This window comes from Marmota marmota, unplaced genomic scaffold (assembly GCF_001458135.2).
Source record: "Marmota marmota marmota unplaced genomic scaffold, marMar, whole genome shotgun sequence".
NCBI lineage: Eukaryota > Metazoa > Chordata > Mammalia > Rodentia > Sciuridae > Marmota > Marmota marmota.
In genome coordinates, this window is record NW_026000068.1 from 24,932,058 (window position 1) to 24,950,003 (window position 17,946).

The window sequence follows — 17,946 nt, forward strand, 5'->3', positions numbered from 1 at the left end:
TAGCAAATAGCCTTTAGTTGCTCATAACAACTAATGTGAGATTGTAGAATTTGAGATTACAATTTAACACAAAGGAATGATTTATACTTTGGTGACTTTTGTTATTGTCATATGTATGTAGAATATGTGTTATGTATCTGTTATGTAGGATACATGTTTGGGTAGTTTATTTCAGTAAAAGCAATACATGTTTGGGTAGTTTATTTCAGATAAGCATGTTTAGGAATTAAGTGGGTTCTGTTGTTCTTGTTGTTTTGTTTAGGTTGGTTTTGTTTGTTTGTTTTTTTGCAATGCTAAGGATTAAACCCAGGGCCTCATGAATGCTAGGCAAAGTGCTTTACCACTGAGGTACATCTAAAGCCTCAAGATGGTTCTGTACTCATTTTGGTTAGGCTATTTGGGTAGGACCTAACTGCTGAATTTAATACCAATTTAAAAATAAACCTGATTAACAACAGATGGAGTTTGTTCATAGTTCTTGGAGGACATTATTTAGTTGATATAGTTTACATGAATGAAGTTCAAGCTTATTAGTATATACTTTAGTTTCTTTCTAAAATTAATTTGGCTTCATATTTTATGTGCTTATATTTTCTACAAAGAGTAGTGTGTATTTGCAATAGCAGTGTTAGCAGGCAACTTTGAAGCCATAATATGATATATTTTTTTTTTTGGCAGAAGCAAAGGACTTTGAGATTCTTTTATACTGATGTGTAGGAACAAATTTAGACCTTAAAAACAAATGAGGAATTTTTATAGCTTAAAAGCATTGCTTTGAATATTTCAGATATTAGGCCTCTTTATAATATGTTTTTTTAACAGAATGAACTCACAGAATCTTATGTCTGGGATATTTATTTCTGGAGGGACAAAAATAAAGATCTCATCCCTGCCTTTAGGCAACTAGAGTTGTTTAAGGATGAATTAAAAATTATATAGCACATTGGAGTAAGCAATAATGATGTGTTTTTAAAGTTCATGGAAACATGAAAGAAAAGCGTATGATTATTTTATTTTTTTAAAGAGAGAGAGAGAGAAGAGAGAGAGAATTTTTTTAATATTTATTTTTAGATTTTCGGTGGACGCAACATCTTTATTTTATTTTTTTTATGTGGTGCTGAGGATCGAACCCAGCGCCCTGCGCTTGCCAGGTGAGCGCGTTACTGCTTGAGCCACATCCCTAGCCCAGAAAAGCGTATGATTATTGATGGGAATGCTCAAGGGAAGGCTTCACAGAAGAAGTGGCCCTTAAAGACACATGATTTGTCCACCAGGAAAACAGTTAAGGAAAGTACATTGCAGATGGGAACAACTGGATCAAGGTGTAGAGTGCAGCCCATTCAGGCAACTACAAATGGTTTAATATATTATGAGAACACAGTATATTTGAAAGAATGGTATGAGATAATGTAGAAAGATGGGCAGGAGATAAATCATGAAGGTGCCTTTAGGCAAGAGGAAGCCATGGAAGAGTATAAGAAGTCATAATCAACTTTATATATTTGAAGGAAATTCTAGAAGGATGACCAGTACAGTTTAAATATTTTATTCATGTGTCTTATAATTTCTTTTCATATACTATTTTTTTAAGCCAGTGCAGCATTCTCCAAGCGAAAATTAAAGATGTTTTGTAGCCTAGTCCTGACTGCACAAATTCTCTGGCAGAGAACAGGAAGAGCTATAGAGTGGGACCTCCTGACCACTAGAGAGACATTGTTCTTTTTTGGTAAGCAGCCAGAGAGACCATTTAGGAATAGTGAATGAACTTGACTGCAAGAGGAAAGACCTCAACTTATTATCTTGCATCAAATAGCAGCCCAGAGTTGATGCTCTAAGACCTTCTCTTCCTTTCCTGCAGAATCATTGTGTAAGAGAATAAACTCCCTGTGGGTTTATTTTTAGGGAGTTATATGAATTGCAGGCTTAAGTTGTATACTCAGGTCTCTAAATATACATGGTACAAACTGCACAGCAGATGAGAAATTTTGCTTAGTAATTTCCATCATAATCTTCATTTCAAAGGGCATCATAATGCCCCCAAATGAAGCCTAACTGGTGTTACTTATGCAAGTCAAAAATAGGCTCAGAAGAGACAGCAGTACAATGAAAATTACTGGGGTCCCCCAAATAACGTTGCCTGATATTTGCTTTTGCCTCATTTATATTCAAGTTATATTTTCATAACTTGAATTTCTATGTCTAGGACTACACTAGACCATACAAGTTCTCTGTATGATTTAGAAAAAGGTCCACATAAACCTTCTTTGGAAGGTCATCTTTGTGCTTTAAAAAAAAAAAAATTCATCATCCTCCAGAAAGATTCAGGCTTGATATTTGGACTGGATTTCTCCCACTATTTGTCCCCTTGGCCAAGAGTCTTTATGTAACGTACAGATTGACCAACTGTACTTAGTTACCTTAGAAAAGTCTCTATAACTTTAGCCTTAATCTTAATTGCTTCTTGTTTCAGTCACTTATCTTTCCTTCTAAAAAGAAAAAAATAGAAAATTCTGTAACTCCTTTAAAATGTGAGTGGCTCTCTTTCTTTTTCTCCTGTTACTCAACATTGACAGCTGTATCACAGTTGTTACATTGGCCAGTCATGGTAGTATGAAAGTTTTGATAAATAGGGAAAGCCAGATAAAACTGTAGTGGAAATCTCCTTTTGGGAAGTGTCATAGTGGCAGGCTATTTTTGGACATGTATTATCATTTCACATAGGTGAAACTCCATAAATCTTAACAATCAAGAACTGATTAGTTCTGCAAGGTATTGTGATGTACACCTATAAATTCAGCAACACAGGAGACTAAGGCAGGAAGACTGCAAGTTCAAGGCCAGCCATAGCAACATAGTGATACCCTAACTCAAAAAAATAAACAGGACAGGGGATGTAAATCAGTGGTAGAGTACCCTATGTTCAATTCCCAGTATTACACACACACACACACACACACACACACACACAACCCACCCTATCAGTTCTCTTTCATTCCAGTTGGTCTCATTGTCACTTTGCAATATTGTGAGGCACCTTGAGAATAAAACATCAAAGAAAACATGGATCTGTGTGCAGAGTGACAATGAGATCTTATTTCTCTCACTTGATAAAATTGTTGTTTTTACTTTTGTATTCAACTTTGTTCTTTCTTTCAGACTATACCATTTAAAACAAATCAAAAAATTAATCACAATGTACATGGACAGATTGTCTTAACAAAATACACAAAGAGCAGCAGTAGTTTTCTAGACTTTCAGTTATTGAAGCAAATCATAGCAGACTGTTTGCAAAATACTTGTTGGCAGCCGGAACTTGTCTGTTTTTAATAAAGCTATAGAAAGGACAAGGTTCCAAATCATTTTTAAATGGCTAAAAACTGTCTAGAGAATAGCTGCTGACATAGAAGTCAGATGACACTGAGACATCTGGCAGGCTTCCTCTCCTTGATGGTGTTGTAAAACCTACAGTGGACAGCCTGGGTTTTAAGAGAGGAGTGGCATCTTTGGAATCTCCACTAGAGACTGCTGAAGTTAAAATAGACCCAGTGCCTTCCAAGTGACAGAAAATAGAATGTGCCTAGGGATGGCAAAAGTGAGACACAGAAAAACACAAGGGGATTAGTCTAAGGAAATAGATGCCGGCCTAAAGTTCCAAATTCTGGGACTGAAGTGTTTTTTAGGTTTCTTTTTTATAACTTTTAAAGCAAATCCTTCTTTGGAAAAACTTAAGTAGTATGTGAATTATGAGGTTGTGAAAGAAGTAAGAAGGCTTGAATCCAGTCAGATTTTTGGCCTAAAATAGGTGACAATTTAGTTAAAAGTAAACATGACAGTTTCAGTGTTCTTCCAAAAAAGAACATTGTTTATGTCTGTGTATGAATGTTTTAAAAGTTCTGGGTGATTGAGATAAGTAAAAAAATATTTAATAAATTTTATATCACTAATTTTAAAAGATTGCCAGTAAACAAACAAAAAAACACTACTGAGGGCCTTTGGAGTAATTGTAATTGTGGTGCATTTTAATGTATAATTACCCAGTTTGAGGAATGCTTTGTTTTGGGGACTTCTAAGATTAATTATCATTAATAAAGTGCAAAACTATGTGTGTCAAGTTTATAAAATAGTATCATAAGCTTAATTTAAGAAATTAAATATAGGTTTAATTTACAATACTAGAAAATATATACAGGGCTCTGAAAACAAGTTGAAATCATATTACAGGCGGAATGATCCAGAAGAAATAAATAAAAGACTCTTTAATGATTTTCATGTCCAGGGGATGGTCACTTTATAATAACACATATTAGTCTATAAAAACCAACCTTTAAGTGTTTATAATATGTTCAGTAGTCTCCTGAGAACTGTAGAAATTATCAGAAGAAAAAAGAAAAAGTCTTGCCACTCAAGTTGCTTCGGTCTAGCTGAACAGACACTATAATATTCTGTATTATATATTCAGACACTAGATATTTTAAAATATAATTTATTAAAGGGCACATACATACTTTTAAGTAACAAAGAGTTTCTGGTTTCTAACATTTACATACACTTACTCACTAAATTCTCATACAATTCTGTGAAGTAGATTTAATCCCATTTTACAAATGAGAACATTTTGGAACGGAAAAGATGAGAAAGTTTCCCAAGGTCATACAGCTAATAAGCAGCAAAGTCAGAATTTGAATCCAAACTGGCTCTAATAACCATGATTTTAACACTTTTTCTATATTGCCTTACATAAAAGCAGCAAGTTAGATAATTTTTGGAGAATGTGTGCCAGAGGATAATACTTGAGCTGAGTATTGAAAAAAGAATGTGAATTCTCAGGTAGCATGGACAAGAAAGTAGGAGAGTAGTTGTTTTGTTTTGTTTTATTTCAGTACTGGGGATTGAACCCAGGACCTTATACATGGTAGGCAAGTGCGCTGAGATATATCCCCAACCCTTTAGGAGAGTAGTTTATATAGAGAAAAGATGCAGGAGAAACAGAGGATTGTGTAAAATATCCATATGGTAATATGTAATATAATAACAGCACAAATTATATTGTCCTCACCATATACCAAGTACAGTGCCTCTACAGACTCTTATCCTTGCCACAACTCTATAAATCAGTACAGTTATCTTCAGTTTGCCTAGATAGTAAATTTGCTACTAAAAGTAGCAAATCTAGGATCAGGGTAGAGTTGTTGGCTGGTTGACTCCAAAGCTAAAACTTTTACCTGTGCATTACTATGCAAGTAGAAGTGTGGTGAATATATTATATCATCAGATAGAGCTGAGGGACTTTTATTTAATTAATGGAAAATAACATTAGATAGGTTGGGTGGCCAGTGATTATGAACAGTTTTGAAAACCAGACAAAAAGCCATTTGGTTAGAAAATGGCTGTTTTGTTCTAAGTACAATAAAATGTTTATTGTTCCATAATGGGCTATTCCTACTTATCATGTGTTACATGTGTTAAATAAATATTCTGTGAAAGCACTTAGCAGAATACTTGGGCAGATATTAGTTACTCAGGAAATGTGAGTTGTATCATAATCTTCTAAAGAACATATAAACTCCTTCCTTGTACTGTAGATGAAAAAGTGATGCTCTAACAGCTGTGTCCACCACAAATATATGGACCACAGTTGTTACTTTAAAACTTCTAACCACGTTAAAACTAAAAAAGAAACAGGTAAAATTAATTTTAATAATATATTTTTATACCAAGTGTGTATTAATGAGATATATTTTGTTCATCAAAGTCCACTGTGCATTTTACACTTAACAGCACATTTCATGTTGTTTTCGATTTTTTTTTTTTTTTTTTTTGCTGTATGACTGAAAGATCTGACAAGAACAATTTTAGAGAAGGAAAAGTTTATTTGGGGACTCATGGATTTATAGGTCTCAGTCCTTAGTCAGTCCATTTCTCCTGGCTCAAGGTGAGGCAGAACATCATGGTGGAACAGCATGGTGGAGGAAGGCAGGTCAGGACATGGCCACCAAGGACAGGGAGAGAGACTCCACTTGCCAGATACAAAATGTGTACCCCAATGGCACACCCCAGTGACCCCCACCTCCTCCAGTCACAGCCTGCTTGCCTTCAGTTACCACTCAGTTAATCCCTATCAGGGGATTAATTCACTGATTGGGTTAAGAATCTCATAACCCAGTCATTTCACCTCTGAGTATATGATGGGTATTGTCTCACACATCAACTTTTGGGAGACATCTAACATCTAAACCATAACAGATGTGCTTCATAGGCATGTATGGCTACTGTACTGGATACCACAATTTTGTGGTTTTATGGTATGGAATTTGGTGTCAGATGACCTGAGTTTAAATCCTACCATTGTATTTCCTAACTCTGTGTGTATGTACCAGTTACTTAACCTGTTTGTGCCTTAGCTTATTGAGATATAAAATAAGCAAATTAATATCATATACTTAAGGGGCTGGGGATGTGGCTCAAGCGGTAGCGTGCTCGCCTGGCATGCGTGCGGCCCCGGGTTCGATCCTCAGCACCACATACAAACAAAGATGTTGTGTCCGCCGAAAACTAAAAAAATAAATATTAAAATTCTAATATATATATATATCATATACTTCAAAGGGTTGTTTTGAGAACTAAATGAGGTAATAAATGCAAAGCATGTAACTTGGTATCTGGAAAGTAGTAAATGCAAAATAAATGCTTATTTTAATAATTCCATCAGTATTTATTGTTGACCTTAATTAGTAAGCATTCTTTAGTTCCGGTGTCTTTTCCTTCCTGAAGATATTTCATTTTCCTCACCTAAACATTCCTACCTAAATTAGGCCAGGTGGCACACACTATAGTCCCAGCTATTCAGAACATTGAGGCAGAATGATGATGGCCTGAGTTTAGGAATTTCAGGCCAGCCTGGGCAACATAGAAGGCTTCATCTCAAAATAAGTAAATTAATAAGGAACATTCCCACTTAAAATTCTAAACCCACCACTAAATTGCAAAGAAGAATTGATGAGCTGGGAGAAAAAAATGCTGAGTGGTATAAGCTTGGCATGATATACTACTGCTACTGCTAAGCCTTCCCCTATAAGGTGCAGGTGATTTTTCAGTTTGCTCCTATACTAAACAGACTAATCAGGTGTTTTGGCTTTTTGAACCTAACACCATTATAGATGCTTCCTCAATCGGAAAAAAAAAATTTCACGTCTAGTAGCAATTTTCAGCTTTTATGAAATAGAGAAAGCATTCTTTTTCTTATCCTCCTTTCCCCTCACTTCAAAGTTCTGATTGAACCTTTTCTGCTCTCAGCCATTTGGGACCAAGCTGTATAATCAATATTGTTTTCTTTCCTGCTATTTATATCCTTAGAGGAAAGTGCTCTCTACCCCAAGTAAAAAGTACACTGACTTATTACACCTTCTTTGTAATTATCATGTAGATCAAAACATAAAATGTTGCCCACTCCCTGTGCCTCCTTCTAATAAATACCCGTTTCACTTCCCCACAGAACTACAGGCCTGTTCCTCACTCTCGGTTTTCTAGCTTTCCTTCGTATTTACCAGTGAAGTGTTTAGCCCTGATCACAATAGTTTACTTTTGCCTGTTCATGAGTTTCATCTGAATGATGTCATGTGTATAATTCTTCGCAAGATTCATCCCTATCCTTGCATGTAGCAGCAGTTCATTTTCATTGTTTCATTGAATGAATACTCTAGTTCATTTATGTATTCTATAGTAGATGGATAGGTTTTTATTCCAGTTTGAGGATATTATGAATAGTATTCTTATGAACATTCTTTTGTACATAAGCATGCTTTTCTATAAAACAAATCCAAGGGTAGAATTGCTAGGACATAGAAAATGAAATCTTGAACTTTGGTAGAATAAAGTCCAACTTTCCAAAGTGGTTCTACCAAATGATGTTTCCACCAGTGGTGTGTGAGAATTTCCATTGCTATATATCTTTGAAATAATTGCCATTTTTTTCCAATATATCTCACTGTGGGTTTAGCATTTTTTTCCACTAAGAAAAATTTAGTAAGTAGTTTCTAAAAATATTGACTAAGATGAAACCTTTGGTTTTTAAATTTTGCTGCTTTCCCTGTCTCTCAGAACCACAAGTGTTGATACTTCTTTTTAAAAAATATTTTGTTTTGGTTGTAGTTGGACAAAATACCTTTATTTTTATGTGGTGCTGAGGATCAAACCTAGTACCCCATATGTGCTAGGTGAGCGATCTATCACTGAGCCACATCCCTAGCTTGTGTTGATACTTTTTAGAAAGAGCATTTTAAATTTTAACTGGAAAAATAAAAGCAGCTAGTTTGGGATATTGCCCAAGATTCTTTCTTTATACTTTTTAATAGGTTTCTCTAAAAAACAGATGTGTTATTTCTCTTCATAATTAATAAGTTGCCATTCCAGGAATCACAATAATTACTGATATAAGAGGTATGGTTTGTGGTTTGTAGAGTAGGATTTAATGAGTAAATCTTTCTAGTCCCTCTGGAATTGAGCTATATTTTTTTTTTGTAAGCTTTTTTTTTTTTTTTTTTTTTTTTTTTTAAGTACAATCATGGTAACAGAACTGGATGATACTGAATGGCTGTTACTGTTGACTGAAATAAAACAGACTTTTAACAGCTCATGGGTAATGTCTTAAAGGTAGAATGACAAAAGAGAAATGTCTGTGTCCCATTCTGAAAATAGCAAAAGGCAAGAGGCATATGGAACCAAAAGTGACTTCATTGTAAATTTAATCCTACTGTAAAAGCTTTGGCATAATGAAAATTGTGTCGTGATTTCTTTTTTGCACAGGTAATACTAAGAATGGAAAATAATTAAGACAAAGTTTTGAAGGTTGTAATTGCTGATTTTGTAAATAATCTCAAAGTGTGTGAATGAGTTTTTTAAGTCATACATTAATTGAAAAGAAAATTATGAGAATTTTTCCAAAACTGAGGATGTAAAGATACCAGTTTTGTAGCTGTTTAGAAGTGTAAATTAATCATATTGGTTTTTTAAAAAATATTTTTAGTTGTAGGTAGACAGTGCTAAAGATTGAACCCAGTACTTCACATGTGTGAGACAAGTGCTCTACCTCTGAGCTACAACCCCAGCCCAATCACGTTGTATTATTCTCTATCATGTTGTATTATTCTCTAGTTTGGTAGAAAACTGTAAGTTTCTAAAATAATTGTGAAATACAGTGATTTAACCTTAGACTTTGTCTTCTTATCAGTCATTTAGTAGAAGAAGTAGGATTTTTTTTTTTTTGAGACATGGTCTTGCTTTTGTTGCCAAGCCTGGCCTCAAACTCCTGGGCTCAATAATACTTCTGCCTCACTCTCCTGAGTAGCTAGGATTATAAGTGTGGATCACTTATAAGTAGAAGGATTGTAAATGTTAAGTATGGTTACTTACTTATTCATTTATTGCTTTTAGTACTGGGGATTGAATTTAGGGGTGCTCTACCACTAAGCTATGTCCCCAGCCCTTTTCATTTTTTTTTATTTTGAGACAGGGTCTCATTAAGTTGCTCATGCTGGCCTCAAATTTCAAATCTTCCTTTCTTAGCCTACTTAGTAGTTGGGTTTATGGTATGCACCACTGTGCCTGGTTGAGTTTAGTACTTTGAAATAATTGATGTAAACTTCATCTGAAAACAGTAATAATTAAACTTAGAAGGTAATAAATAGTTAAAATGTAGAATCTTGTTCTACCAAAAGGAAATTAGGGGAAAATATCCAAATGTGTGGTTATTTTTGATTCTTAATAGGAGTGAATTTTGTATCAGTTGTGGCTTATTCTCTCTTCTGCTTGACTTAAAACTTGGAACATACTTAGTTGCACAACTTTTGAATTTAAACTAAGTTTATAGTTTGACTTTCAACAAACAAACTATATTTCCCTATATTATCACAAATGGTATTTAGAGATGTTAAAGAGAACTTGAAAGATTTCTGGTAAAGGTAATGAATTTTATTTAGAGATGAATGATAGAATGGAAATTTAGATAAATGAAAACAAAGATTTCTGGTTTTTTTTTTTAAAGAAGGTAGTGTCTTACCAGATGCAGTGACACACACCTATAATCCCAGCTAGTTATGAGGTTGAAGCTGGAGGATTGCAAGTTAGAGGCCATCCTCAGCAACTGGGAGACTTGCTCTCTCAGAATAAAAAATTTAAAAATACCTGTAATCCCAGAGGCTCAGGAGGTTGAGACAGGAGAATTGTGAGTTCAAAGCCAGCCTCAGCAACAGTGAGGCAGTAAACAACTCAGTGAGACCCTGACTCTAAATAAAATACAAAATAGGGCTGGGGATGTGGCTCAGTGGTCCAGTATCCCTGAGTAAATCCCCGGTACCAAATAAATAAATAGATAGGTAGATAGAACTAGTGAGCTGGAGGTGTTATGCAGTGGTAGAGCACTCCTGGGTTCAATCGCCAGTGTTTCCCCACCCACTTTCAAAAAGTGAAATTCTCTTTACAACACTTTCTTCTCTGCTTGGCACTATTTTATGATTAGTTAAATAGTGAATATGCTTTGATTATTGTCAGGTTATATCCAATTGATTTGTTGGTTTTTTTTTTTTTTAGATTCTAGTAGTCTAAATAAAAATGAGTGGGAGAAAACTATGAAAAGTGAAATATGGCAGAGACAAAGTGTATCTATTCATTTCTGAACTTTTCACCTTTTTCACTTTTAAGACAAAGATACAGACACTACTGTAAAGGGAAACGTGGATGACTTTGGCCTGCGAGACACTTCCAGCGTTGCATCAACTGATTCCTTTGCTTCGGTAGCAGAGGTAGGAAGGACATGTATATTCCTAAATATTCTTAGTGAAAATTTTTCTTTCTTTTTCAGCAAGAGTACAATTTTTCCATTGTACTATAATTTCATTTTGGTTACCATTTATCTAGCACCATTTATTAATATGGGGGATACCAGGATACAGGGATATAAACTCCCACAGGATCTTATAGTCTCTATAAGGAGGTGGTTGTATAAACACATTCTCTAAATGAGCACTTTCATAGGCTGAGACATATGAAGTTATCTTAATGGAAAACAATTTTCATCTTATTTAAAAAGTTTTTAAAAATTCAGATTTTTTTTAGTTCACAAATAATACTTGTAGATATTTGATCCAAGGAAGTGATTAGATTCAAAGATGTGTATATAAAAATGTTCACTGACATTTTAATAATAATGAAAAACTGAAAGCAATACAATGCCCAATAGTGGACATCTATTACTTGAAATATTTTCAGCCATAAATGTTTTTGATAACTTTTAATAGCATGGTAATGTATCTTAAGTGAAAAGTATGGAAAGTTTTATATAGAGCATATGATTATAATTTTGTAAAAAGAAAAATGTGGTATATTATACAAATATATAGGCACAGGAATAAAGCTAGATATAAATTCACTAATGTGTAAATGTTGGTGATTATTGAACACCCATAAATGTGTGGGTCATTTATTTTCTACTGAGACCTCTTGTAAAGAGGTCAGCTTTTTATAATTTTTTAACCTTAAAACAATACAAGGGGCTGGGATTGTGGCTCAGCTATAGGGTGCTCCCCTAGCACGTGGGAGGCCCTGGGTTGGATCCTCAGGACCACATAAAAATAAATAAAATAAATATATTGTGTCCAGTTACAACCAAAAAATAAATATTTTTAAAAATCACATATTACCAGTTTTACCTCATAATATCTGCATTTTTATGGCAGATTTGTGGTATTGTCTTTTTTCATTTAAACTGTATTATGTATCTTCAATGATGTGAGAATTTACTTTGTGTCCTAAACCTTGATTCTCCCTTTTTTAAAGCATTACTAATCTACAGTCTCTTTCTTTCTTTTTCTTTTTTTTTTTCAGTTGTCAATGGGCCCTTATTTGTTTATTTATGTGTGGTGCTGAGATTTAAGCCGAGTGCCTCATACATGCTAGGTGAGCACTCTACCACTGAGCTACAACCCCAGTCCTACAGTCTTTTTCATCCTTTAAAGATTTTTCTGTGTATTTTAACCATTACTAACAGTGTCACCTCCTGAATTATTTGCATTTAAAAAAAATTTATTTGTTCTAATTAGTTATACATGACAGTATAACAGGCAGGCATAAGCCACTAAGTTTGGTAGTTAAGTACACTTAAAACAATTCTCATGGAAAACAAAATGTATGAATATACATAAGAAGAACTCAGTATCCAAGAAACATCCTAGGAGTGCTAGAAGGGAATAAAAGTATGATCTCTGAATACAAATGTTCCAAATTAAATTTTTTTATGTTATGAAATGTTTGTTAAATTATTTTAAATTACATTTACTATATGTGAAGCACTTAATTAGGGAAAACTGTTATAATGGGGAAGGTTATTAAGAAAATAAGATCAAAAATCTTTGGGAAGTAAAACAGCGTTTGAGCATATAAGAATTTTATGCAGAGTTATCAGAAAGAACTGGATGGCATAGCTCAGTTGTAGAGTACTTGCATGCACAAGGCACTTGATTCAGTCCAGAGCACAAGGGGATGGGAAGAATTAGCAGAAAGATTTCTTGCCTGTTTAAAATAGTTCTGCACATAAGCTTTTCTCTAAGCTTGTCAATCATTTGTGAAACTGATTAATAAGATTTCCCTATATAAGCTTTGCTGAACATTGATTTGTAACCACAGTTGAAAAGTCTTTCTTTTCTAAAGTATAGCAGACACTTGGCTTTCAAAAAAAAAAAAAGTCTTTTCTTCTTTATTTCTTTTTTTATATAATAGCTTCATAGAGATGTAAGTCACATGCCAATTAATGCAGCCTCTTGAAGTGTACAGTTCAATGATTTTTAGTATATTCACAGAGTTGTGCAAACAATGCTACATTTTAATTCCAGAATATTTTTATTATCCCTAAAATAAACATGCACCTAGCAGCACCTCAAAAAAAAAGGAAGAAAGAAAGAAAAGAAAATGTCTAATAGTCTCCTTCACAAACCCCAAAATCAAAATTATCAAAATCAAAATTTTCAGAACTCCAAAAACAGGCCGGGTGCAATGGAGCACAACACCTGTAAATCTAGCAACTTGGGAGGCTGAGGCAGAAGGATCATGAGTTCAAAGCCAGCCTCAGCAACTTAGCAAGACTCTAAGCAATAATTTAGCAAGAACTTGTCTCAAAATAAAAAATTTAAAAAATGGACGGGTTATGTGGCTCAGTGGTTAAGTATCCCTGGGTTCAATCCCTGGTACTAAACAAACAAACAAGAAAAACTAAAAACTGAGAATAGACTAGCAAAATTTCAGAGTATTTATTTAAGAAAAATGGTAGACTTCTTATAAGAGCTTTGTACATTTTTATTCTGCTCAGTTCCTATCTCTCTCTTTCTCTCTGTGGTAGTGTTGAAAACCAAATATTGTAATTATGGTTGGGAAAAACAGTCTGGCAGCCACTGGAAGGAACTTAAGGGCATTGACACTTCCCGAAAGACCCATCCCTAGAGAACTGACAGTCTGACCTCTATAGCAGCTCCTTGCTAATTCCATTCTCAGGTCTTATCTTTATGTGACCTAATTTGGAGTTCACCCTGTGTACAAAGTCCCTTTTTAAAAAGAATCAGTTGCAGTTGTTTACCATCACAGGTACCTGAAGTGATAATACCAGATGGAGCAAAAGAGAAACTCACTAAGAACCTTAAAAGGAAAAACTGGGCAATGAGATGTTCAAAAGAGGCTTTGGAAAACTCCATCATATTCCTGGAAATCCAGAAAGTCACATGACCGTATAGTGCTATGCACACAGCTAGGAAGAAACATAGACATCCCTAGTCCCTCACCTCTGGCTGACCTTGATATTCTGTACAATCAGGAAATATAACTTAAGTCATACAAAAGAAAAAAAAATATTGATTAATTAGACTTTATTAAAATTGAACTTTTGTGCCTCAAAGGACACCAAAAAAAAGTGTAAAGATAACAGAATAGGAGAAAATATTTGTAAATTATATATCTGATAAAGAGCTTGTATTTAGGACTGTTTTTTTTCTAGTTCTCTGAAGAATGTCATTAGTATTTTAATGGGAATTGCCTTGAATCTATATATTGCTTTTGGTAATGTGGCCATTTTAACAGTATTAATTCTGCTTATCTGTGAACATGGGAGGTATTTCCATCTGAGGTCCTCTTCAATTTCTTTCTTTAGCGTTCTGTTGTTTTCATTGTAGAGGTATTTCACCTCCTTGGTTAGATTTATTCCTAAATTGTGTTATTTTAGTGTTTTGTTTTGTTTTGTTCTGTTTGCAGCTATTGTGAATGGAATTGTTTTCCTGATTTTTTTCTCAGCAGATTCATTACTGGTATTTAGGAAAGTTACTGGTTTTCATATGTTGATTTTGCAACCTGCTACTTTGATGAATTCATTAGCACTAGCAATCTTTTGGTGGAGTTTTTTTGATCTTCCAAGTATAGGATTATATCATCTGCTAACAGTAATAATTTGACTTCTTCAATTCCTATTTTTATCCTTTTTATTTTCTTTCTCTTGCCTAATTTCTCTGACAAGAGTTTGTATTTAGAATGTGTAAAGAAATTTTATAACTCAATAATAAATGAATAAATAACCCAATTTAAAAATGGGCATCCAGGCCAGGTGTGGTGGTGCACGCCTGTAATCCCAGTGATTTGGGAGGCTGAAACATGAGTATCACAAGTTCAAAGCCAGCCTGAGCAACTTAATAAGACCCTCAGCAACTTAGTTAGACTCTGTCTCAAAATAAAAAATGGGCTGGGGATGTGGTTCAGCGGTAAAGGGCTCCTGGGTTCAATCTTCAGTACCAAAAAAAAAAAAAAGCATCCAGGTGGTGCTTGCCTATAAATCCCAGCTACTTGGGAGACTGAGGTAAGAGGATCACAAGTTCAAGCCCAGCTTGAGATATTCGACAAGACTCTATCTCAAAATAAAAAAGGGCTAAGGTGGGTAGTTCAGTGGGAGAGTGCCCCTGGAATTAATCCTCAGTACCAAAAAATAAAATAATTTTTTAAAAAGGCAAAGCGATTAAATAGACTTTCTCAAAAGAAAATATACAAATGGTCTATAAAAATGAAAAAATATTTAGCATCATTAGTTATTTGAGAATTCAGATCAATTCACATCCACTCTGGTAGATGTATTCAAAAAGATGGACAAGAACAGTTGTTATTAAAAATAAGTAAAAATATGAAGTCTGTTACATTGCTGATCATATTAGAAAATGGGCAGCCACTGTAAGATAGTCTGGAAGTTCCCTAAAAAGTAAAACAAAGTAACCATCTGACCCTCTCATTCCTAGGGGTATACCAGGAGAATTGAAAACATCTATCTACACAAAACTTTATACACAAATATTCATAGCAGCTATACTCATGATAGCCAAAATTTTAAAACAAATGTCCATCAGTTGTGAGGAATGGATAAACAAAATATGGTATACATTCATACAATGGAATTTTATTCAGCTATAAAAACAAGTGAAGTACTAATATAAGCTACATCATGATTGAACCTTGAAAACATTATGCTAAGTGAAAGAAACCAGACACAAAAGGACACATATTGTTTGATTTCATTTATATGGAGTAGGGAACTCCATAGAGCCTGCAAATAGATAGTGGTTTCCAGGATATAGGGATTGAGAGATATAGGATTGAGAGAGATTACTGAAAGGTAGGGGGTTTCTTGGTGGAGTGATAAAAATGTTCTCAAATTAGAAAATAGTGCTTGTTGCATAACTCTGAATATACCAAAAGCACTGAGTTGTGTGCTTTAAAAGGGTGAATTTTGTGATATGTGAATTGTATCTCAGTAAAACTATTATTTAAAAGAAAATGTAGCTAGACACAGTGATACATACCTGTAATCCCACCTACATAGGAGACAAGGTAGAAGATGGTGACTTTGAGGCAGCCTGGGAAATATAGCAAAACCTGTCTCAAAATAAAATCAAAAGGGCTGGGGCCAGGCATGATGGTGCACACTTGTAATCCCAGCTACTTGAAAGACAGAGGCAGGAGGATCACAAGTTGAAAGCCAGCCTTGGTAATTTGTCTCAAAAAAAAAAGAGGATTGGGGATGTAGCTCACTGGTAAAGAGCTGATCCCCAGTATCACCCCCCAAAACAAAACAAAACAAAAAAAAAAACAATGGGGAGATTGGGAATGGGAATGTAGCTTAGTGAGAGAGCACTTGCCTAGCATGGGCAAGACCCTGGATTCCCCAGTAACACAAGGGGGAAAAAGTGCAGTGTATCATTAAATGGATCACTTCATATTGAAAAATAAAATTACTCTAGAGGGTTTTTGTTAAGTTGGCTCCTCTATAGTATTTGCAGTTATTTTTTAAATGAACTGTCAGAAGGCTGGAATTTGTAGAGTTGTTTTGCTAGCCAGAAGAACATGACTTTGAGTTACACAAAGTTTAATCAAAGCTAAATATAAGGCAGAATTTCTTAGAATAGCCAAGTCAAGCTTATTTCCATGTTTTTGTAGAAAGTTTTGCTTCATGAGTTATACTTTTAAGTACTCTTTGGATGATAAAAATCCTCCTCCTCCTCCTCCTCATCCTTCTCTCTGTCTCTCTCTCAACACTACTGGGGATTGAACCCAGGCTTTGCACATGTTAGACAAATGCTCTACCACTGAGCCAACCCTTTTTATTGTATTTTGAGACAGAGTTTTGCTAAATTGCCCAGGCTGTGGTCAAACTTATGATCCTCCTGCATCCTGCCTCAATCTCCCAAGTAACTTGAACTACAGGCAATGAACTACCACACCTAGCTTCTCTCTCTTTTTCTAATGCATCCTGTTCAGTTATTATTATTGATAAATAATAAGATGTTGCTTATTTATGTACCCTGTGAATTTAAATGTTTGGATTCAAAATGAACGAAGCTTCTTAACAAAATTTTACTCCTGAACAACTGAATTTTGAAGTAAATTAGGTTTTATTAGCTATAAAATGTTAGTGAAGATTTTGTTTTAATCAAATTTAGTGTATTTTGATAATAGAGAAATCCCATTTTTTTCTTTTAGTTCCTCCTGTTATATCAGTGTCAACTGTGTTAACACTGTATTCCTAGCTTGCAGAACACAGAGAAATACGGCATACCTACAGCCTGGAATCTTTTTGCCGCTGCCCTTTTTATGAAGAAGCCATGCATTTAGTTGAAGAAGGAAAAATTTACTCCAGAGTACTGAGGTACCTCTCCTGTTTAGTGTCTGTTTATGGAAAATATTAAGTTGCTGTTACTATGTTTGTGTGGTATTTACTGAAACTATGTTTATGAGAATAAAGAAAAATGTTTTCGGTCCAGGTAGAAAAGAAGTTCTTTCACGTGTTCTGTCAGTATAGGGAAGATATATAGTTTATGTTGAGGTCCTGAGGTTTAGCCTTGTTTGAGTTCATATTTGTACTCAGCTTGACCTTGAATGAAGTTTAACAGTTGTCTTCCCTATTTACAGAACTGAAATGTTGGAGTGCCTGGGAGACAGTGATTTTCTTGCCAAACTTCATTGTATTCGACAGGCTTTTCAGGTATTTTTTCAAACATTAAGTGACTTTACCTACCACTCATCTTCACCCTTTTGATATAAAGCTTACTAGGGTATATTTTTCCTCCCAGCTACTTGGTTTCCGTTTGTCATTGTACTTTTCTGTGGCTTCCCAAGTCCACTGCACTTTGTCAAATCAGTAATAGTATTTTGATTCTATAAGTATCTAAAAATGACTGCTTAAGAGCTGGGCATGGTGGTGAACACCTGTAATCCTAACAACCCAGGAAGTTGAGGCAAGAGTATCCCAAGTTTGAGGCCAGCCTCAGTAATTTAGCAAGACTCTGTCTCAAAATAAAAAATAAAAAGGGCTGGGGGATATAGCACAGTGGTAAAGCACCCCTGGGTTAAATCCACAGTACCTAATTCCCTCAAAAA

General features: G+C 34.7%; 1 protein-coding gene across 4 annotated transcripts in view; it reads left to right on the top strand.

Annotated features, from left to right (window-relative positions):
- Miga1 (mitoguardin 1) overlaps positions 1-17,946 on the top strand; it is a 73,509-nt gene that overhangs the window by 38,326 nt on the left and 17,237 nt on the right. For all 4 annotated transcript variants that reach the window (XM_048814107.1, XM_048814108.1, XM_048814106.1 and 1 more), the window contains exons 8-10: positions 10,696-10,796; positions 17,097-17,215; positions 17,479-17,551. In XM_048814107.1, the coding sequence (XP_048670064.1) occupies positions 10,696-10,796; positions 17,097-17,215; positions 17,479-17,551 (293 nt within the window). The remainder of the gene's footprint in view (positions 1-10,695; positions 10,797-17,096; positions 17,216-17,478; positions 17,552-17,946) is intronic.